Raw genomic sequence first — 20,787 nt, forward strand, 5'->3', positions numbered from 1 at the left:
TGAGTCATGTCGAGTCACTCCTGTCGTGCGAGGAGGTTGTGTCATTTCCTGCTTTGCTGGCGTCGACCGATCCCGGCGTCGGCCGGCTGCCAGGAATCCTCCCTCCACCTTGGATTGATTGGGTGTGGAGACCTGACATGTAAAGTGACTCCAGCAGATCTCCTGCGTCCCGCCGGCCACATCTATCTCTTCCTCTCGTTGCAAGTGTCCGTTAGAGGAGGGAGTGCTTCTCCTCTTCCTCTCTGTCCGCTGTTTATCTCTCCGCCGGCGCCATGTTTCCTCACTGCTCTGACATATAAGGTCATTGTTTTTGATTTAAAACAAACATTCACTTCTTCTTCTTGTCAGCTGTTCCTTTCAGGGGTCACCACAGCCAATCATATGCCTCATATGTCTAACCCTCTGTATCCCTTTCTGTCACCCCAGCTAACTCTGTGTCTCCTTTCACTCCATCCACAAAGCACCTCTGCTCTTCCTCTTGTCCTGCTCTGTCCACGTCCAAACCATCTCTGTCTCCAGAACATCTAACAAATGTTGTTCGGATGGACTCCTTCCTGATTCACTTCAATCTCTGAAAGCATTAAAAGATTAAGCCTCCAAGTAATAGTACACTTGGATACATATTGTTTTTAATTATTTAATTGGACTAATAAATCGGAGGTTCCCACAAATCCTGGAAAACCTGGTAACCTTTTTTTTTTAGTTTTTCCTTTCCCAGTCCAAGAAAAACTCATGGAAATGAAGAAAATCCAATGGGCTGGAAAATCTTGCGGCTTTGGAAAACGATTTTCCCGTCACAATGAATAACTCCGATGTACGAAAGGACCCGGTTTGTTCCCGTGGCTCATATCAAACTTTCAACTAGTAGCTTTTGGTCTGGGAGAACCAATAAGCACAGAGTAATTATTTCCTTTTACAATCGGTATTATACGTATCTTGTTTTTGTATAAAGCTCATTTTCATCCATTCATTATCATTCGCACATTCTATAGAGGCATACAACTATTCACAAGTCTGGGCATTTCAGGAACCCCGGACACGAATCCAACATCGACCCTTCACACAGAACGGCCCTGTCGGGACCGAACCAGGGCGGACACGCTAACCACTATGCTGCACTTATATATTCGTTTTATTGTTATAATCAATCGGGTGGATCGACAAAGTTGACCACATTGGGAACATGTTTGCGTTCGATCCCCGTCCGTCCCTTAAAGTACCTCCTAAAAGTAAAAGAACACCGAAAAAGACATTTTTGTCTGCGTTCTGTAGAACAGAAGATAAACAAGCCAGTGCAGGGAATGGATGTTTCAAAGGTGCCTCACGAGCCCGTAGTATCACGGTTTCGACAACAATAGCCAGGCCTCCGCAGCCTGCCGCCCAGGGCCAATTTCACCTGCTTCATGGTGCAGCTTTGTAGACAAGATAATGGCCGGCTTTCCATTCAGCTTTTCTGTGGAGGTTCATTGTCTCCAGTGGTTGGCGCTCATTGGCTCCACCGATATAGGGCCCGTCTCCTAGCACCACCCTTGCATTTCATTCCCTCCCTCGCATACGCAGCATTATCGGCGGACTATTAGGGGATGATATTAATGCAGTGGAGGGAGGAAGTGAAGTGAGTGCAGAGGGTTGCTGTGCAGGCATCTTGTCTTCATCTTCTTTCACCGCGAGTGTGTAAAATGCTGCAAATGCATGGAGGGAGGCCACCAACGTCACAACTGTGTGTGCACAGTGGGGAGGCTTCCCGTCCAAACACAGCGTTTCCCACACATTTGAGACCTCTGTGGCAGCAGCTGGAGAGCATACATGAGGCGCTGTCTATTACACACACACACACACACACAGTTCACCCTGCACTCAACTTAGCCCCTTAGGGATCCTGGAACACAATGTATGCTCGCTTAATTTTAGCTCTGAGTTCTCGTTTATACCGCTTTTTGATTTAATTAATGGTGAAACTTTTTTTTTCTATGTGTTTCATAACTGTGCTGGAGTTTTCCATGGACATGGGGATGTGCAATAAAAGCCAAATGGCCGTAATTTATTTCTAATATTGTCCTCTATTTAGCTTTGTTATGCAATAGCAGTAGGTATTTTGTTGTGTGTTTGTTTGTTTTCTTTCTCATTGGAAATCCACCATTTATACAAATCACACAGTTCTTTTCATATTTTCAATTGTCACCTCCTGATCAGGTGTTTTTCTCAAATTAGCCACATTTACCATTTTCATTGGACCTTGTTTTATTTATTTAGTAATTTGTTGAAAATGCAACAATCCTTATCAATTTAAAGCCTATTACTTTGATTTAAGAAATGTATTGGAACTGATGCATTTAGGACTTATATATGCAGTTTTTGGCACGATTGTTACCATTAATGAGAAACCAATTGTTAAAAAAAAAAAAAGCATTTTCTAATGTTTTGTTTTTTTTCCCCCTCTCCTTCTCAGGAGCCATTCGAGGATGGGTTCGCCAACGGCGACGAGCTGACCCCTGCCGAGGAGGCCGCCGCGAAGGAGGCGGCCGAGTCGAAAGGAGTAGTGAAGTTTGGCTGGATTAAAGGTGTACTGGTGAGCGACGCCTCGAAAAAGAAGCCTGGATTACTCATTAGCCTGCAAACTGAAATCGGACGGTACTCAGCATTCCCTTTACTATCATGGCGTAACAGCCGTCTTGTATTGATGGGTCCATCAGGCCATTTGATCCCAACTGCCCTTTGACGTTTATCCCCTTCCTTGTTAGGAAGATAACATTTTGAATGAAATGATGGAACCTCCCTTCTCTTATAACCCGTCCGCATGTGAACACTGTTATAGAATCAGCTTGCAGAAGTTGAAGTGAGACTCTTACCTGCAGGGACACGCTGTGGTCCATCTGCATCCGCGTGTCCACCCCGTCCAGGCCTTTAAGGTGTGGTGTCGGCGGGAGCTCTTGTCACCGCAGTGTGTGTACACACCATCTGTGGCGTGTTGCCGTATAATTTCCAACTCACATGCAAGTGGTTCGCGCCGTGTTGAAAATTGTAGCGTCTGCGTGCGAATTAACTGCGTCCCCGGGACCGAAGGCGACTCGGACGCGCGTCCCCTCTAGGATGATCGCAGGATCTTTTCTTCCCCGACGCATCTGGATCTTATCTCTCTGCTTTTCATTTCAGCGCGACGGGCACTTCCTTCCCCTCTAAAATAAACCCCGCTCATGTTCGCTCTCTGGCCGAGTGCTGTTTATGATAACCGTGATCCCATAAATGTGATACTTTGCTGATCCCTGAAGGGAGCGGGGGGATCTTCACTCAGGTCACATGAAGGCTCTGTTCTCTGTCTGTGTTAAAGGCAGGAATGGTGCCTGCCGACGCGTAAATATGTCAAAACATCACACCGTTTCCGTTCTGTGATGAATATGTGGCGACGCTCACCCAGTTCTGAAACAGAACCTTCATAAAAGTTAGAGAAAAATAGTAATTATATCTTGTGTGCATTTGTTTTGCTGCTAAATATCATCTTCGTCTTTCTGTCTAATTATAATAAAATATATCATTGACTTTAAGACATTTGGGTCCAATCATTGTCGAAGCTATGAATCGGAGACCTTTAAAAAGAAAGCTAGAAACATTAGGTTCTGATTAAAATGACTGGATTTATCCTTTGAAATTTGTTTAACCTGTTAAATAATGCACCAGAGGAAGGTAAATGCATTTTAAATGTTTTAACCTCACTCAGAATAAGTTCCTTGTTCCTGGTCCTGCAGTCTAAAATGTGGTAATTGCTCAGGCCAATATATTGATATGTAGGCAAACGGTGTAAGTGGGTTTAGATTTTTATTTATTTTTTTGTAATGTGGATGGATCAGTGAGACAGCCAGAAGAGGAGCTGGATTGGATTCTCTCACTAGCAACCCCTGGAGTGCTGCTGCTGCAACCCTAGCTCCTTGTGAACTTTCCACCAAATGCGCACGCTCTTTTCACGCATCTCAATTGAAAAAAAAAAAAGGTGAAAAGGGGAGCACCAAACTCATGGGGCTTCTGTTTTTTTTTTTTTTTTCCCCCCATTCTTAGTAGGCTTCATGTTGCTAGCGTGCCTCAAAAGCAGCAGCAGGTTGTTTTTGACTTCCTCTATCCTTCAAAATACACTGATGGAGTAACACAACTGTTATTCACCTCTACTTATCAGACTTTTAAATGTAATAACATGTCTCCTCTGCAGGTCCGCTGCATGCTGAACATCTGGGGTGTGATGCTCTTCATCCGCATGTCATGGATCGTGGGTCAGGCCGGCATCGGTAGGTGGAGGCGCACACGTCAAAACCTGTCGCATCTGTTTATTTACAAGGGGACCACGTTGAAGGGCGGTTGGACAGAGGAACTGTTGAAAAGCACCGGATGCGACACCTTGTTCCTTTTGCAAATGTCGGCTTTGCAACGTCAGGTTGTGTAAAGCGAAGATTAGACAACGGGGCTGGTGTCCGAAGCGACCTCTGCACGCCACACATCTGAAAACGCCGCCTCCGCCAGACGCAGCTGTGCGGTGGCCCCGTGCACGGGCGGCCTGCCGGGCAATTTAACATTGTGCTTCACCTGCTGTTTAATTGACTGTAGTGACCTTTAAATTAGCTGGCAAAGCAGAAAATTAACTAAGACAGGGAAAATGGCAGAAAATAATAATTTTGGTACCTTTTAGTTAGCCTCTCAAGAAGGGCCGTTATTACAAGTTGATATTGATGAACATCCCAGTGTTGAATTTTTTTTTCTTTTTTTGCTTGTCAGTTATTTTTGGGCCATTAAATGACAAAATGATCGACGGTGCACGTATTTTGCAAGATGTTGCCACATCTTTTGCTTTGTCCCGGAAGTGACTGAGTTACCGCCCATGGAAACCACCACGCCCAAACCCATGGTGTCATTCCTCGGTCTGCTGTCAGGCTCCCCGCGAGGAGTCGTTCAAAGGAGTCGGATCGTTCTTTACTGTTAGTCACAGAAAACCCCGACCCTGCCTTTTGAGACTGATGTGGAGATTTAATGAAAAAGAAGACACACGTGGGAACAGGTGTGAATTACTGTGTTGGAAATGTGACCCATTTCCCTACTTAACCCACTTTGCTTGCAATAATTCTTACTTAGTAGCTGCTTTCAGGCACTAGAAGCCCGTCGCTCTCAGCTTTGATTTTATTTGACATCTTCCTGTTGTTCTTTCTTCTTGACACGGAGAAAACACTGATTTGGTCGCCTCTCATAGACTTGACACGTCCCGATAGAAAACGTCGACAAAGGCCTGTGCAGTATTTATCGAAAAAGTAACACGTCACAGTTTTCAGTGATTTCGCTCCGAGCCCCCTGTGGCTCACCCGGAAATTCTATGCGGGCGGAGGAGACGTGAAGCAGATGTGGCGGAGAGCGTTTGGGCAGCTGTCTCCTCTTTCAAAGTCACCCTGGTTTTTAAAAGCAAAATCAAGGGGTAAATATTTGGATAACACCTGTCGTTGGCAAATTTCATCACGCGCTGTCGGACGTCGAGGGAAGCAGACAAAACTGCCATCCCACTTCCGAAGATGCGTGGTGAGGGTGTTTACAGAAACCTCGTCGCTGTCCTGGCACAAACATGGGACTCATTGTGTTACGGGCACTACCGTTTGCACTTTAAACCCAAATTCCCACCCCTCCCGTTACTGGAATCTCACTATCCGACCGGCAAAGAGCGTTTGATCGGTAGCCTGAGTTTTACTTTTATGAAAATCCTGTCATGGAACTGACACGTTTGAATGTCGGCCCACACGCGGGCCATTATTTATTGACACGCCGGTGCTTGTTGGGTGGTCATTTCAGGCCCGACGTGCAAAATCGCACCAGTTATCTCAATTTAACCCGCCAACCGTCCCCCGCCCACCCGCCATCACTCTGACGTGAAATAGCACCGCTGAGTGACACATGTGGGAGACTTGGATGTGGTAGCTGTTACTTTTCACGGCAATCTCTGTGCTGTTGGAAAGCCTTGAAAGCTGTTAATGGCTCTGCACATTCTTTTCATTCAGGGGCGTTTCTCAAGATTATTTGTGTTCGTTTTGTTTTTTTTTTTTTTCCCCACAGCGCTCACCTGCTTGATTGTTGCCATGGCCACCGTGGTGACGACCATCACGGGCCTCTCCACTTCAGCCATCGCGACCAACGGCTTCGTCCGAGGAGGTAACGGAAGAATGTCGCCTGGTTGCCTCTAACGCTTGTCTCCTGCCCGTTCCGGCGGGAGGAAAAATTCGTTCCAGATTGTTCCGCGCGGCACGGAGGTGAATCTAAGCGGGAACCTGCTCCGCCTCCGTGATCTGTCAGGGTGTATTTACGCATTTCCGTCTCACCAGACGAAGCAGGTCTGCTCGGCGGATTAATATTTCATCTGACTAATACCTTCTAAGCACCTTCCAAAACAAGTGGGCGTTCTAAACCCCGGCATGCAAGGGGTCTTTAAATTCCTGAAGTCAGACAGAGATGGTAGTTTTCCACGTTGTCCATGTTAAAATTCTTTCAACACATGATAATAATAATAATAATAATGATGATAATAATACACGTCTCCTTACTCGACACTCAATGACACCGTACAGACCTACAGATACGTAAAATACAGATTTAAAAGAAAGAATAAAAATGTCAGTGACAAAAAGAATGAAATTCAAAAAACAAAAAAAAAAAATAAAATAATTTGGAAAAAATAATCATAGCTGACTTCAAATTATTTATTTACATTCTAAAGCAGATGCTTCTTCACCCATCTCATGGTCTTGAAACTACCACCACAGCTCAATGTTTCTCTCACATTCACCCATATGTTATATTTTTTTCCAATTGTGTCAATAACCTGAGCGGTCGTCCACACGTCCCTGATGAGAGTTGCTTTTCATGTACTTATGATTTGTAAATGAGAGTAATTCTAAACATGCATGCCCGCTCTTCCCACCTGTCAAAGTATTTTAGCCGTCGGCCAGTGACAAACGAGAGTTGGGATTTTCTCAGCTGTTTTTCCGACCGCCTGTGGAGGATCACCACAATCTTGAGGAGCAAGAATTTTGGTTTCCCGCGGCCTCGGAATTTCCAACCACGCTCTCACCAACGTTCTCCGTCTTGTCCCTCCCCCTTCTCCATAAGGCGGAGCGTACTATTTGATTTCCAGGAGTCTGGGTCCGGAGTTTGGAGGCTCCATCGGACTGATTTTCGCTTTCGCCAACGCAGTGGCCGTGGCCATGTATGTCGTGGGCTTCGCCGAAACCGTCGCAGAACTTCTCGCTGTGAGTCCCATGACCATCGTTTTCAAAGAGCAGGCCAGGCGGTCCAGATCATGAATTCTGACCAAGTATGAAATGAAAAATGAATATTCCTCTTGAACATCTCTGTCTTATTTTCCTCAGAGTGTAGACGCCATTATGACGGATAATATCAATGATATCCGAATTATCGGCACCATCACGGTGATCCTTCTGCTGGGCATCTCCGTGGCGGGAATGGAGTGGGAGGCCAAGGTGTGACGGAGTGCCCTCGCCTTCTCCGTTAAAACTTAGCAAGCTGTTGGCTGAGGAGTTCAGTTCTGAATGTTTCTTTTTTTTTCCGCAGGCCCAGATCTTCTTGCTCGTCGTCCTCCTCACAGCCATTATCAACTACTTCATCGGGACCTTCATTCCCATCAAGGCCAAGGAATCCGTGGGCTTCTTCGGCTACGACGGTACGTCAAGTGCTGGCATTTCAAAGATAAGCGAACCGCGCGCCTCCTCCCTGATGCTTGTTTGTGCTCCGCCAGCTTCCATAATGTGGGAGAACATGGGTCCGGACTTCCGAGAAGAAACCTTCTTCTCGGTCTTCGCCATCTTCTTCCCCGCTGCCACCGGTATTCTTGCCGGAGCCAACATTTCAGGAGACCTCGCTGTAAGTGTATAAAATAATATTTTATTGGTTCCCATTATTTAAAACCTCAAATGGTCGCCAGCTCAGGCCTCCTCAGGCTCAGAGGTTGTCCGAAAGAGAAGCTAGCTGTTTTAAATTGATCTTGGCCCGGAGTTTAATCAGCTCCGTCATCTGTTGGATTATTTCTTTACAATTGGACTGTTAAGTTGGGTCAGATGGCTCCTTACATTCGATATTAGCTGCGTTCCCGTGGTACGGATTTCATAAAGTTGCTATGATTTAAATCCGGAGTCCAGAGGGCGCCCTAACTACTGTCTCAGGAACCCCGCTTACATTAATCCTACATCTGAAACGGAGACATATTTCTTACTTTCATATCTAATGCCCCTAATTTGTCCCTCGATTGACACCATTCACGGCACTCGAAGTGCCTGTTCTACAGGCTTGTCTGTCCGCTGCATGTTTTTGCCCATTTCCTGGAAAAAAAGGCGACGGATTATCTTCTCTAATCTGGATTTTGGCTGTCTGCTGCAGGACCCCCAGCTGGCCATTCCCAGAGGAACCCTTCTGGCCATATTGGTCACGGGCATCGTGTACCTGGGAGTAGCCGTCTCTACAGGTGCGCCGGTGGTTTCAGATCGTCCCCATCGGCTTCTCCTTCACAAAGTTGTCACGCTTGAAGCTCATCGCTTTCTCCATCCAGGCTCCTGCATCGTGAGAGACGCCAGCGGGAACATCAACGACACCATCAGCTCCCAATTGATGGCCAACTGCACCGAGGCCGCCTGCAAATTCGGCTACGACTTCTCCGCGTGCAAGATCGACGCCGACAGCTGCCGTTACGGACTTCATCATGACTTCCAGGTACGGAGCGCCAGCTGCTCCGGGCCTGTGAACGATTAAGGGTGCAGAGATAAAGTTGAATTTGTATCTTGACTGTGTGTAGGTCATGAGCGTGGTTTCTGGTTTCGGGCCCATTATCACCGCCGGGATCTTCTCTGCCACGCTGTCCTCGGCGCTGGCCTCGCTGGTCAGCGCGCCCAAAGTGTTCCAGGTAAGACCCACTTCCATCTTCTCAGAGGTTCGTAAAAAGGTAAAATATTGAGGCGGAGTTGCCAGCGGGAGCTTTGAGCTCTGAAATGAGACACTTTAGTCTGCTAATATTTTGGTGTGTTTTTTTTTTTTTTTTTTAACAGCTTGGGTTACGTTAACATATTTGCTACAGAACGAGCACTAATGTCATATTGGTATTATACATAAAATAAATCAATCCTGTTAAGAAATCTTCACCTCCTTTTAAATAAAGTCATTTTCTGTCAAATAGGTTTTGTTTTGTTGTTTTGCCTGAATCAACTCCTTATTCAACACATGAGTCCGTTTCTTTTATTTTTTTGTTTTTCTGATGTGATTATTGTAAGAAGGATATGCCTTTTTTTTTTTTTAAATATATTGAACACCTCGATGTTGGAACAACTTTGACCCAGATTCAGCGTATCAGCCCCTAATTTAAGTCCACAAAATGGCAACGTTTCATAACGACAGCAATCACAAAGTGTTCCCTCGCTTCACCTTCAACTCATCCAGCGAGGCCTGGCTCTGGACGCGCCCTGTGATTTCTGTCATAAAACATATCCTTCATCGGAAACGGCCTTTTGGGGAGGGTGGAGGGTCGCCAAACTTTACTTGTCCTGCAGATACGACTGACGACTCATCACAGTTTTTTCTGCTCTACAGGCTTTATGTAAGGATAACATCTATCCCGGCCTGAGCATGTTCGCCAAGGGCTACGGCAAGAACAACGAGCCACTCCGCGGGTACATTCTGACCTTTGGCATCGCTCTTGCCTTCATCCTCATCGGTACGGCTGCTTTTCATTTGTTTTCAGCCAAATAGACAATGACCATAGCTAGTACTGCTTTCACATGTGCAGCCGCTGAGAGGCACTGCTACATCACCGTGACATTAGTTCATGGATCCCACTAAATGGTATGAACTTTAAGAGGTCACAGTAGAGCGGCCTCTTAACCATTCTTTTCTTCCTGCAGCCGAGCTAAACATCATCGCCCCCATCATCTCCAACTTCTTCCTGGCGTCCTATGCCTTGATCAACTTCTCCGTGTTCCACGCCTCGTTGGCTAACTCGCCAGGTAAGGAAAGGGATAAATGGCCGCGAACCAGAAAAGGCCTTCATTAGAGACTCATAACGGATTCCAGAGTCTAATGGGGAACAACCGGACGGAGTCACGAGTCATCTGATGTTCGGAAGTGACCATGATTGAAAATGATAAGCTTTCAAGAAGAATTATGTGAATCCGAGGGAAGAGCCTCAGAGAGCTTTGCGGCGAGAGCCCACGGAGACGATCTTGTCAGTCCCTGGAAGCTCTAATTGCCCATCTGAGGTGCAGTTAATCTACCAGGGTAGTTTGATGGTCCCTTTTGGTATCTTCCTTTTTAAAAAAAAAAAAACAGATGGTCATCAGCGCATCAATAGCTAAGTGGATTATTAGCGCCGCTGCTTTAGCCCGCTAAGTAATAAACCACTCCAGTGCAACCCTGAGAAGAGCCGAAATGTTAATTCAAACACTTGATGGCTCTAGTCTTATGCTAATATGGCAGCCAGGGCTGGAAATGAGAAGTCAATTTTGTAAGCGATAATCCCCCCCTCCCTTTTTTTTTTTTCTTGTCATTTAGAAATAAGAACAGTGCTATCCTAGATCTGCCCCCCTCACCCCCTAAAAAAAGTCATAATGTGTTTTTATAAAGTGAGGTGAGGTAGCCTGGACTTTCACTTTGTCAGGGGCAAAGCCCCAATCACCAGTACGTCGTCAATAGTGCCTCCTAAACCGCCGGCCCAGAGACAGCGCTATAAACTTTAATCCTGTAAATACATCCTTGATGGCGTCCCGCCGCGCTGGAAGCCCTCCCGAAAATAACTCGCTGTAATGCAAAGCAGCCGCAGCACCTTTTAACCGCGGAATTGGGAGTTGTAATCTATGACTAACACTCTCCCAGGCTCAGGGTTTGACATGATCTGGATCTTCATTGACATATTTACGTAAGGCGGCGATTAAGGTTCAAAATGACCAGCGGCTCAGTGTAGTGTGACGTAAAGAAACGATAAAATCCATGCTGTATTCAAGCACAAAATCAATATTGGGAGCAATAGATTTTATCTAAGGCGCCTTAGGCGGCACTCAGGGACACCTTACATACGTTTACAAAAAGCACAGATTTAAAAGAAACAATAAAATAAAAGAATAAAACAGACAAAAAGGTAAAAGGAAAAAAAGGGGAATTAATAAATACAGCTTTTAGAAATCAAAACAAGCCCCATCATTGGACATGCTATTTTCTGAATGAAGCTAATATTATATTTTTAGACGCGAGGTATGAAGTGAAATAGACTTGTTATCATGTTGCATCTTTTTCTGGTTAGCGGGAGGTGCGTCCCTGTGCTCGTGACATCGCAGCGAGGGTATTGTAGACACATGGAGTTGGGGTGTAGCCAAGCTAGATTAGGGTCCAGGTCCCCCGGGGTACGCCGCCCGTCATCTCTGCCACAAAGACGTCCAGCGGTGATCCGCCGACGATGTGATTTCCTCAACTCTGCGGCAGGGTCTCTCTGGTGTCAGTTTTGTGCCCGTCCAGGTAGAATTGAGCCGACGTGCATCGTCCTCGCGTCCCGCCTGCGGAGGAAACTCTGTACAGCTGCCAGATATTTCCAGAGCCGTCCAATAAGATCAGGTTGACATGCCAGCTCTTGCTCAGGGAAATGAACATTTTCCTTGGTTCTTGAAATATATATCTGTATCTCTGGACTCCGAAGACTCAAGTCTCTTTGTCTGAAAAGTGTCTGTTTTCCATGAAAATGCTTGTAAAAGTGTGAATGAAGCCTTATATCGTTTTCCAAGCCGGACTCTTGGATTTATTTTTATTTAATTAGATGCTTTCATGTATAAGTTATTCAAAGATCTAATTATTCTTCAGGTTCAAAATCAGCTAAAATGTTATGTTTTTTGGAAGAATATTTATAGTAGTATTTTACCAAAGAATAGATTGGAATTGGTTTAAGAGTAATGGAGTGCATGTTTGCTGGATTACTTTCCACTGAGCCCAGTACACTGGGCAGTATTTCAGTTTGTTCATGCTATGTGTAAACTTTGTTTTATGGAGCTGTTTGCTTTTCTTCCCCCGACGATACCAAAGCTCTAGCAGACTTCCAGGTACACACACTTCTATCTGCTTCTAATTCCTCCAAGCAGATCATGTAATTACACGGACTTAAATGGTACATGACTCAATTGACGGATAATTGGCTAATGGATTTTTACTGCTGCCCGAACCGCAGCCATAAACCCCATTTTGGCGCCGCAGCCGCATCACGGCCGATCCGATGTAAAATGTGTGTGTGGCTGCAAGAGCGACAGCACGGCCCATGTACCCTTTATGTCCCGTGGTTTGTATTAGACTCGTCATTGTGTAACCGCAGTCCGACTGTATCCCATCACTAAAAGCCCATTAGCGTAGTTTCCGTGGCACCCCGATAAATGAACATGGTCCCTTTTTATAGCTGGTATAATGTTCCGGTCTCCAGTCTAACAGACGGCTAACTCTCATTTTTTTTAACCCCAGCCCACATCCAGTCCCCACTTTGCTCATGCCTTTAACCGTGTCGTAATCTCCACAATTAATGATAAAAAAAAAAGAGAGAAATAAATGTTCAGGACAACGGGAACATTTGTGTTTTTAATCGCAGGTCTGCAAAAACTCGGCCCTCCCGCCGGCCGAGCTCATCACCCAACCTTAACACGAACCGCTTCCCCCCCTCATTTTTCCCATGATCATTAATGTCGCAGAGGCTGAGAGGTGGATGGAATGAGTTCATAGCGCTTTCACTGTGTTTGCCCGCCGCCCGACCGCCCTGACTTGCTTTCTCCTGGCACCCCAGGGTGGCGTCCCAGCTTCAAATACTACAACATGTGGGTCTCTCTGGCCGGGGCCATTCTGTGCTGCGTGGTCATGTTCGTCATCAACTGGTGGGCGGCCCTCTTCACCAACGTCGTCGTCATGGGTCTCTATATCTACGTCAGCTACAAGAAGCCAGGTGGGTAGCCGAGCCGTCCCGGTAAGATTTGCATTTGTGGATCCCGAATGTTCCAAAGGCACAATCGTCCATCGTGTGTGCACACCTATTATTAATATTATTATCATAGGTGCAAAACCAGTTGGGTCAGAATAGTGCATTGCTACATTGCATGCCCAAACTAGCTGTACTATTTTATAGATTATCATTTAAAATACAGTACAATGCTAACATGGCTTAAAAGTACATTTCAGTTTTGGATCCTACACTCCAACATGAGAAGCAATGACCAAGATCCTAAAATCTTCTAGCGTGTGGTGATAATGGACGAAAAAAAAAAAGAGTTTCAGTTAAATTAAATTTCCACACACCCTAGTCGGTTGGTTCATCCTGCGCTCAGAACTAATAGGTGTTTGGATGTACAGCAAAAATGATCCAGAAATTAATATGCTGCACAATTTATTAGCTTTTCAGTGATTTTTGCATCTTCGAGACGCCGTTGCTGATAATATCTGAAAACAGGACAACACAAACACAGCTGGTGCGGCAAAAAGCCATGGAAATACGAACGTAGACCCCTCTAACTTTCATCATTGCAGCTGAACACACACCTGCACACACTCAGTTTGGACATGCAGCTACACACACACACACACACCCTTCTTGCCGCCCGCAACGCCACATGGGTCGGCGTGTGGCCCAGCGGGATGAACCGCAAACACACGCCCTAACTCCACGGTGTGTTTCTGCCCGCGTGCGTCCTCCCGTCCAGATGTGAACTGGGGCTCGTCGACCCAGGCGCTGACCTACCACCAGGCCCTGACACACACACTGCACCTCAGCGGGGTGGAGGACCACATCAAAAACTTCAGGTACTAAACACACAAAGCACGCACCCGCTTACAGGAAATAATATCCCGCTCCTCATGTGAATAGATTTGATTCAACTTTGTTGTAATTCTACAAAAACGTGACAACGAAATGCAGTTCAGCCTTTAACCAGATGTGCAAAAGTACACAGTGTGTACATAATCTAGTCAACCGTTTTTACATGATTTACAGATAGGTTGCTATGAACATATTATTCAGATGGATATTTGCATTAAAATTTGTAAACTATGCAGATAGTCAAGTAGAAATGTGCAGGTGACAAGTTATGTTGTGCAAAACAGCAGTTGAAATTGATGTTAAATTGTACATATAAAAATAGCGGATGACAGTAGCTGTTACTAAGGTGTGTGTGTGTGTGAATATTGACAACAGATTACTTTTTTTTTTCTCCAAACTGTTTTCAGTGGGAGTAAATGAAACCTGGTGTCTGACTGTCCAATTCATGTCAAGTCGTCACAACACAGCTGTCTGGTGACGCTTTCCATGTAGCGCAGGTCTCACACACTCTTTAAGATGATTGACTTGGCGACAGCGGCGAGGAGATAACTGGCTTTTACCTGGCCTTTTAGAAACCTCTGACAGATCCCAGCTCAGTGCGGGCGGCCTTCTGCCCCAACCAGCTGGTGTAGAAAGAGAAGGAGAAACTGAGAGTGCAAGAGACGGGAGGTTGGGAGGGATAAGCACAAATATCTCATGCTAATTATTACAGTAGCACTAGCACTTGCATTGGTATTATAAAATAGTAGTTTTTATATGCCCAAAATATTGTACGCAGCACATTTATGATGCTGTTTTTTGTTTGTTTTTTTTTGATTTGCTGGTTCAGATGCGGATTCAATCTGGTTTTGTCTTGAATTTTGAATTGGACTTTCTCACCTCCGTCCACGCAATTCGTTTCACACGGCCTGTTTTCAACGCGTTACTCACGGCTGTGATGGAAACTCTAACAACCAGTGAATCCGTGCGCGTTGCGTCTTGCTGCCGCGGCACCCAGAACTCCGTTATGTCATTTCCGAATGACCCTTCCTCCCCCCGAAGCCACTGTTTAAATAGCACAACTCTGAATGATATCACTGACTGACAGGCTGTACCTCTGGCTCTGAAATTGATTTGAGTTTCTGACCCCTGCTGTAAAGGATACAAGGTTTAAGTCAATACAGCAGTTAAACTGTTTACTGTGTCATGGCAGCAACACGCTGAGTGCTCAGGATCGGGTTTTATCGGCGGCCAATCATTTCCTGGAAGAGATTTTACGTTTGTTTCTACTGTTTATCCTCAAACGCCGACCAATACCGCTAAAGTGATTTGCACAGGCCGTGCGTCTTACATGTTTTCAGCCCCTGGGTTTTAGCACATTCACCGTTCCCATGACAGCAGAGCCAGGAGCAGATTAGAAGGCATCTGATGCGTGTCAACGGAGTTTCCGTCGCGGCTAAAACTCGAGGTGCTTAACATAGTTGCTTTGATGTGCGCTACTCTGCTCCTGTCCTGCACCGAGAAGACGAGAGGTGGAGGTCAGGAGGAAAGAAAAACGGCGGCAGAGCACGAAGCTCCTGAAGCCAGCGAGCGCATAAACATGACATGTATTGAAAGTACATTAATATTCAGCTTATTTTGGGTTAAGTTGGTGTGTTTGGCAGCACAGCGTTGCCATGGTTAGCGCTCCTGTCGAGTCAAATTTTTTGCATCGCTCGGCGACGAGGACACGCTGCAGAAACCTGGGACGGATCCCAGCTCGACGCAGGCGGCCTACTGCCTCGACCGGTTAGGTTAGAAAGATGTAGTAAGCCAGTGTGAGAGCTGCTTTGCGTGGATGTCAGCATGTTCTCCTGGGTCTGCACGGGTTCTCCAGATTCCTCCCGCTGTCCGAAGACAGATGATTGAAAACTTAGATTGTCAGAAGGTGTGAATGACAGAGCAAAAGGTCGGATGTTTCTTCTGGTTGGATGTTTGCCCCCGTCCTCGTGACCGCCGGGATCGGCTCCAGCCCCGCTGCAGGACAAGTATTATAATGAACCTTTGTTTGTTTTGTTTTTTGTTTGTTTGTTTGTTTGTTTTTTGTAATTGTAACTGGCTACAGACCCCAGTGTCTGGTCATGACGGGTTACCCCAACTCCCGGCCGGCGTTGCTGGACCTGGTCCACAGCTTCACCAAAAACGTGGGACTGATGATCTGCGGCCATGTTCGCACGGTGAGCACACAGTCGGTCTTTCACACACTCACACACACACACACACACAAACAACTTAAAACACTTGATATTGGTTGAAAATAAATCCACGTCCAGTGGGACACAGCTTTTTATCTGAAATGGTTACTAATCAGCTTAAATGTAATTTGCGGAAACCATTGACAATAACATAGTCACGGTTTTGTTTTTTCCCTGTTTCAAAAAGACTACCCCCGTGAATATTCACTCTCCATTTCTCTTATTTAAAGGGAATTCTATTAATTCATTTAATCTGCGAAGTCTCGCCCGCGGGCTCGGAGGCAAGACTGACTGTTCCGCGTTTTGTTTCCAATGAAACCTCCCGCAACGTGTAATTGCATCACAACTAAAAGGTCATTTCAGACTGGATTAATGGCGGCTCTGTGAAACTCCATAAGTGGCCCCTAATCTGCTCTCCCTCAGAGAGGACAGAAAGAGCTCCGTTAAATGATGTAAACATGACGCGCTAATGGCCACGATTTTTGTGACGGCCGCAATTCAAAAGCCTCCTTCTGTTTTTTAAGACGGGGTAGCGAAGCAGGCATTTGTAACACAAACTTTCCGTTTCCTCCCACAGGGCTACAGGAGACCCAACTTCAAAGATCTGGCAGCGGAACAGTCCCGCTATCAGCGCTGGCTGCTGAAGAACGAAACCAAGGCCTTCTACACACCGGTGTTCGCCGAGGACATGAGGCAGGGCAGCCAGTACCTGCTCCAGGTGGGGAGACGTCACATGTTGATATTTCTCGGGAGAAAACTGATATCGCTGTGCAAATATCAAGTCCCAGGAGGTTTTGCGCTCGCTTTGAAATAACACAGCAAGTGGCAACAGGTAGCGGCTTGTCTCGCGGTTCCACAGGTGCTTCCAGTAGCACCGTTCACACACATGTTCACAGCGCTTGACATCCAGATCTACAACAGAGAAACCGTCAGATTCACAGAGATTACGGAGTGTGAGTCCGACCCGTGTGCCGTATCGGTCATGTGATCTGTGAGGCCTCGGTTTAACCTGAACACTCCAGTCCTGCGGGAGTGTGTTTTCGCTTTGCGCAGCGCTTAGAATGTAGAGGATCCACATTCTTGATCATCCCCGTCCTGAGTGATTCATCCGCACTGCCTTCTGCAATCAGCTACTTTTTTCACCTGGTTATTTGCACCGTAGTGTAGCGGTGAGCGCCGCTGCCTCACAGCAAGAAGGTCCCAAATTCGATCGCAACATGGGACCTTTCTGTGTGGGGTCACCGTGTCCCCCCAACCCCGGTCTGTGGTTTCCTCCCACAGTCCAACAACATTCAGAAGGTTCATTGGAGACCCTGAACTGCCCAGACATGTGAATGATTTAATGTTATGTCTCTACGGTAGTCCCTTGTTCACGTTCCAGAAACCGTCATAAACTATAATCCACGAAGTAGCAAGCATATATATATATATATATATATATATATATATATATATATATATATATATATATATATATATATAATTTAAAATATGATGACCCTCCCAACACTCTTAAACGCTTCCTGTACTCTTACATGACTCGCGATCTCGCATTAATGTAAAATGAACAAGGTGAGATGGTAAATCCATGCTGCACGCAGAAGATCCAGAAATTTATGCTATGTTGGTGAGTCAATGAAAACTCAGGATACAGAACGCCATGCTCTGGTTGGTCGCCACCCTATAGGATGCTTAATTTACCATGAAAATAAATGGAAATAATAAATGTAATAATACATTTATACTGCAAAACCATTGGTATAGTGAATGTTATTTGCAATTTTAGTGAGAATGTGAAAAGTTAACCGCAATATGGTGAGGGACAACTGTATATTTTGCCTTTTGATTGACTGTCTACCTCTCGCCCAGTGGCAGCAGGGATGAGTTCCTGCAACCCCACTGCTTGATAAGTAGTATAGATGATGAATGGATGGATTGATAGTAAAGGTGGTGTGAGAAAAGATGGGTCAGATAGAGCAGCTGCAGAGTAAAGAAAAAGATTTACTTTGACAAGATTTTGATTCAGATTTTTTTTTTTTTTCCCCTCTCCCTCTGAAGGCTGCAGGTCTGGGTCGCCTCAAGCCCAATACCCTGGTGCTGGGCTTCAAGAACGACTGGAGGGACGGCGACATGATGAACGTGGAGACGTATATCAGCATGATCCAGTAAGCCCGGCTCTTCCGAGAGACACACCCGACGCCAACAAATAAAGAAAAATGGACCTCGAACATCTCGAATGCGCAATATGGATCCCCTCAGTATACCGTCTTCTGATTGGACGGGATTCTTGGGTCGTAGTAATAAAGGCCGTCTGCGTTCGCCGGAAAGGGGCCTCGCACCCTGCTGCACATCGACTGGAATGCTGCTCTCCAGAAAGAAGGAAAAAAAAGTCTTCATTCAATATTTACGCAGCTGAAAAACGGGATGGTTCCACGTGTTCCTCGGCAGCTGCAGACAAGCTGCAGGAAATATTCAAGGCGGCGGCCAAAATACAACATCAGCACCCGAACGATCGGGCAATGAACGGCATCGAAAATGTTATTGTTCCGAACGTCCGTGAGCGTAATGGTTTGAGCGGTCAGGCTCACAACAAATACTTTTCCGTAGTAACAGTACATTCCGCACGTCGGTCATGTGAGAGGTGAAGGAAGTGCTTAAGTCGAAGGAGTTCCTGATTAGGAGGCCGGGGGATTATGGGCCGGTCCGTCACGGTCTAAGGCTGGGGGTGGGGGGGCAGAACCCCGTGCCGGCCCAGTTGTTTGAATCGGGTTTGCCGGGAAGCGGGCCGACAGAAAGCAAAGGCGAGGCGGTGGATTAAGGCATTAGAATAGAAGGTCAGATTGTACGTTACGGTGAATGCACTCGGCCATTTACCATTTTCTGTCCGGTAAGGCGCTTTCGGCGCGGAACCGCTGCTTACCTCCGCTTGCAGGGCCGGGGAGGTCTTAGAAAAACATATGGTGTGCAGTGACGCGTCTCCCTGTTTGACTCAACCGATCTGACTCGCGCTTCCCTTTTCACTGCTAGCGACTCATTCGACTTCCAGTACGGCGCCGTCATCCTGCGACTCAAAGAGGGACTGGACGTGTCCCATATCCAAGGGCAAGGTATTGGACACACACACACACGCACACACACATCCAGAGAAGTGTCACACCGGTTGATTAAGACCATCAAACTGCTTTTTTTTTTGCGGAGCATATCTGCAAGGCGGCTGCTCCGTCGACAAGAGTTTATTTGACAAGAAACGCCAGTCAGTCTTTTTTTTTTACATTACTTCTGAATTATTGGAGTAGTAAGATCAATCTGTGGAGTTGGTTCGCTTCATAAGTGATTTGCTTTTCCGCCTTTCTGAATTCTCTCTGATGGGCTTGGCCGCAGGTGTCCGGCTGCGTAGCTTTCATTTAGAATATTAATTCTCAAGCTGTTGACCTGAGCTTTGAGTCCTTTGAGTGTGAACCCCCTCACCTCCTGGGGGTTTTGTGTTGTATTTTTTTTTTTTTTTTTTGTGTGTGTGTGTTTTTTAAAGGCACCAAGGCCTGCGTGACCTAAGCTGTTTCTCATCCAGGTACAGAGTTTACTTTTAGATGAACCAACTCCTGTTGTCGTGGGAGTGATTCACCGCTATCGGGGAAGCTACGAGCAGGAGAGGAGATCACCTTACGGTTCTAGCTGCTGTGTTTGGGGGTGGGGGAAGCTCCATGCTTATCAGGGGAAGACCCCTGATTTCCTGTTTCCACCAGCGTCAGTCTCACGAGAGTTCTGGTAGTCATTCTGATGTTCGGCTTGGTTCTCAGCGCTCGAAACGCCCGGTTTCCCCAAAAATAAACTTCTCCGTGCTGAAGAGAACCTCCTTTATCTGCACAATGAAGTTGGTTACTTCAAGCTCACAGCAACATGGTTCCTGGTTGGATTCCAACAGGGGCGCCTTTCTGTGAGTCTCCATCTTTCTGCCTGGGGTTCCTCCAGGCTCCTACCTCAGAAAGTTTATTGTAGGTCCTAAACTTCCCAGATGTTTGAACGAGAGGGTGAATAGTTGGATGTCTCTATATGCGGCCCTGTGATTGACCGGACTCGCCTCGTGACGGCTTGGAAAAGCGCCGATCAAACCAGCTGGAAGGAATCACGTGCTGAGAGACTTTCAAGCTCTCCGTGTCTTTAACCAGACAACCTCAAACTGAATTTGAATCAAACGTTTTGTTTGTTTGGTTTTTTTTTCCCCCACTCACTCCCGCCATGTTTCCCGTCCTCCCAGATGATCTGCTGTCCTCCCAGGAGAAGTCCTCGGGGATGAAGGACGTCATCGTGTCCATAGACACCAGCAAGGACTCTGACGGGGATTCATCCAAGCTGTCCTCCAAGGCCACCAGCCTGCAGAACAGCCCGGCCATACAGAAAGGTAAGGCAGCCTCTGCAGCCGCTCATGGATATGCTGAGAGCAGAAGGGTCACATTACACACACACACACACACACACACACACGTGTGCATGTCTTTGATCGTGTTGTTCAAACACAGCAGAATCATGACAGAAGACGCACACGAGCGCACACACACACACTTCCCTGACAGGAAGTCGCCCCAGTGACCCAATAACCCAATGATCAACCCACTGTGTGTGTGTGTGTGTGCGCGCATGTGTGTGTGTGTGTGTTTGTTGGGATGGAAATAAAACCTCACTAATGCATCAAGACTGCTGCTGTGAATCAGCTGATCGATCGAAGTTCAT

At 46.3% G+C, this 20,787-nt stretch overlaps 1 protein-coding gene across 2 annotated transcripts in view; it reads left to right on the forward strand.

Annotated features, from left to right (window-relative positions):
• slc12a2 (solute carrier family 12 member 2) overlaps positions 1 to 20,787 on the forward strand; it is a 50,181-nt gene that overhangs the window by 19,592 nt on the left and 9,802 nt on the right. For both annotated transcript variants that reach the window (XM_086170597.1, XM_086170599.1), the window contains exons 2-20: positions 2,450 to 2,569; positions 4,199 to 4,274; positions 6,076 to 6,171; positions 7,126 to 7,265; positions 7,386 to 7,496; positions 7,588 to 7,696; positions 7,772 to 7,896; positions 8,410 to 8,494; positions 8,579 to 8,739; positions 8,822 to 8,929; positions 9,610 to 9,733; positions 9,921 to 10,022; positions 12,824 to 12,979; positions 13,731 to 13,830; positions 15,930 to 16,041; positions 16,637 to 16,777; positions 18,118 to 18,224; positions 19,087 to 19,166; positions 20,315 to 20,458. In XM_086170597.1, the coding sequence (XP_086026723.1) occupies positions 2,450 to 2,569; positions 4,199 to 4,274; positions 6,076 to 6,171; positions 7,126 to 7,265; positions 7,386 to 7,496; positions 7,588 to 7,696; positions 7,772 to 7,896; positions 8,410 to 8,494; positions 8,579 to 8,739; positions 8,822 to 8,929; positions 9,610 to 9,733; positions 9,921 to 10,022; positions 12,824 to 12,979; positions 13,731 to 13,830; positions 15,930 to 16,041; positions 16,637 to 16,777; positions 18,118 to 18,224; positions 19,087 to 19,166; positions 20,315 to 20,458 (2,197 nt within the window). The remainder of the gene's footprint in view (positions 1 to 2,449; positions 2,570 to 4,198; positions 4,275 to 6,075; positions 6,172 to 7,125; positions 7,266 to 7,385; positions 7,497 to 7,587; positions 7,697 to 7,771; positions 7,897 to 8,409; positions 8,495 to 8,578; positions 8,740 to 8,821; positions 8,930 to 9,609; positions 9,734 to 9,920; positions 10,023 to 12,823; positions 12,980 to 13,730; positions 13,831 to 15,929; positions 16,042 to 16,636; positions 16,778 to 18,117; positions 18,225 to 19,086; positions 19,167 to 20,314; positions 20,459 to 20,787) is intronic.

The sequence above is a fragment of the Fistularia commersonii genome, chromosome 23 (genome assembly GCF_037954325.1).
Source record: "Fistularia commersonii isolate RoL2024-O1a breed Wild chromosome 23, RoL_Fcom_v1.0, whole genome shotgun sequence".
In the NCBI taxonomy this organism is placed as follows: domain Eukaryota; kingdom Metazoa; phylum Chordata; class Actinopteri; order Syngnathiformes; family Fistulariidae; genus Fistularia; species Fistularia commersonii.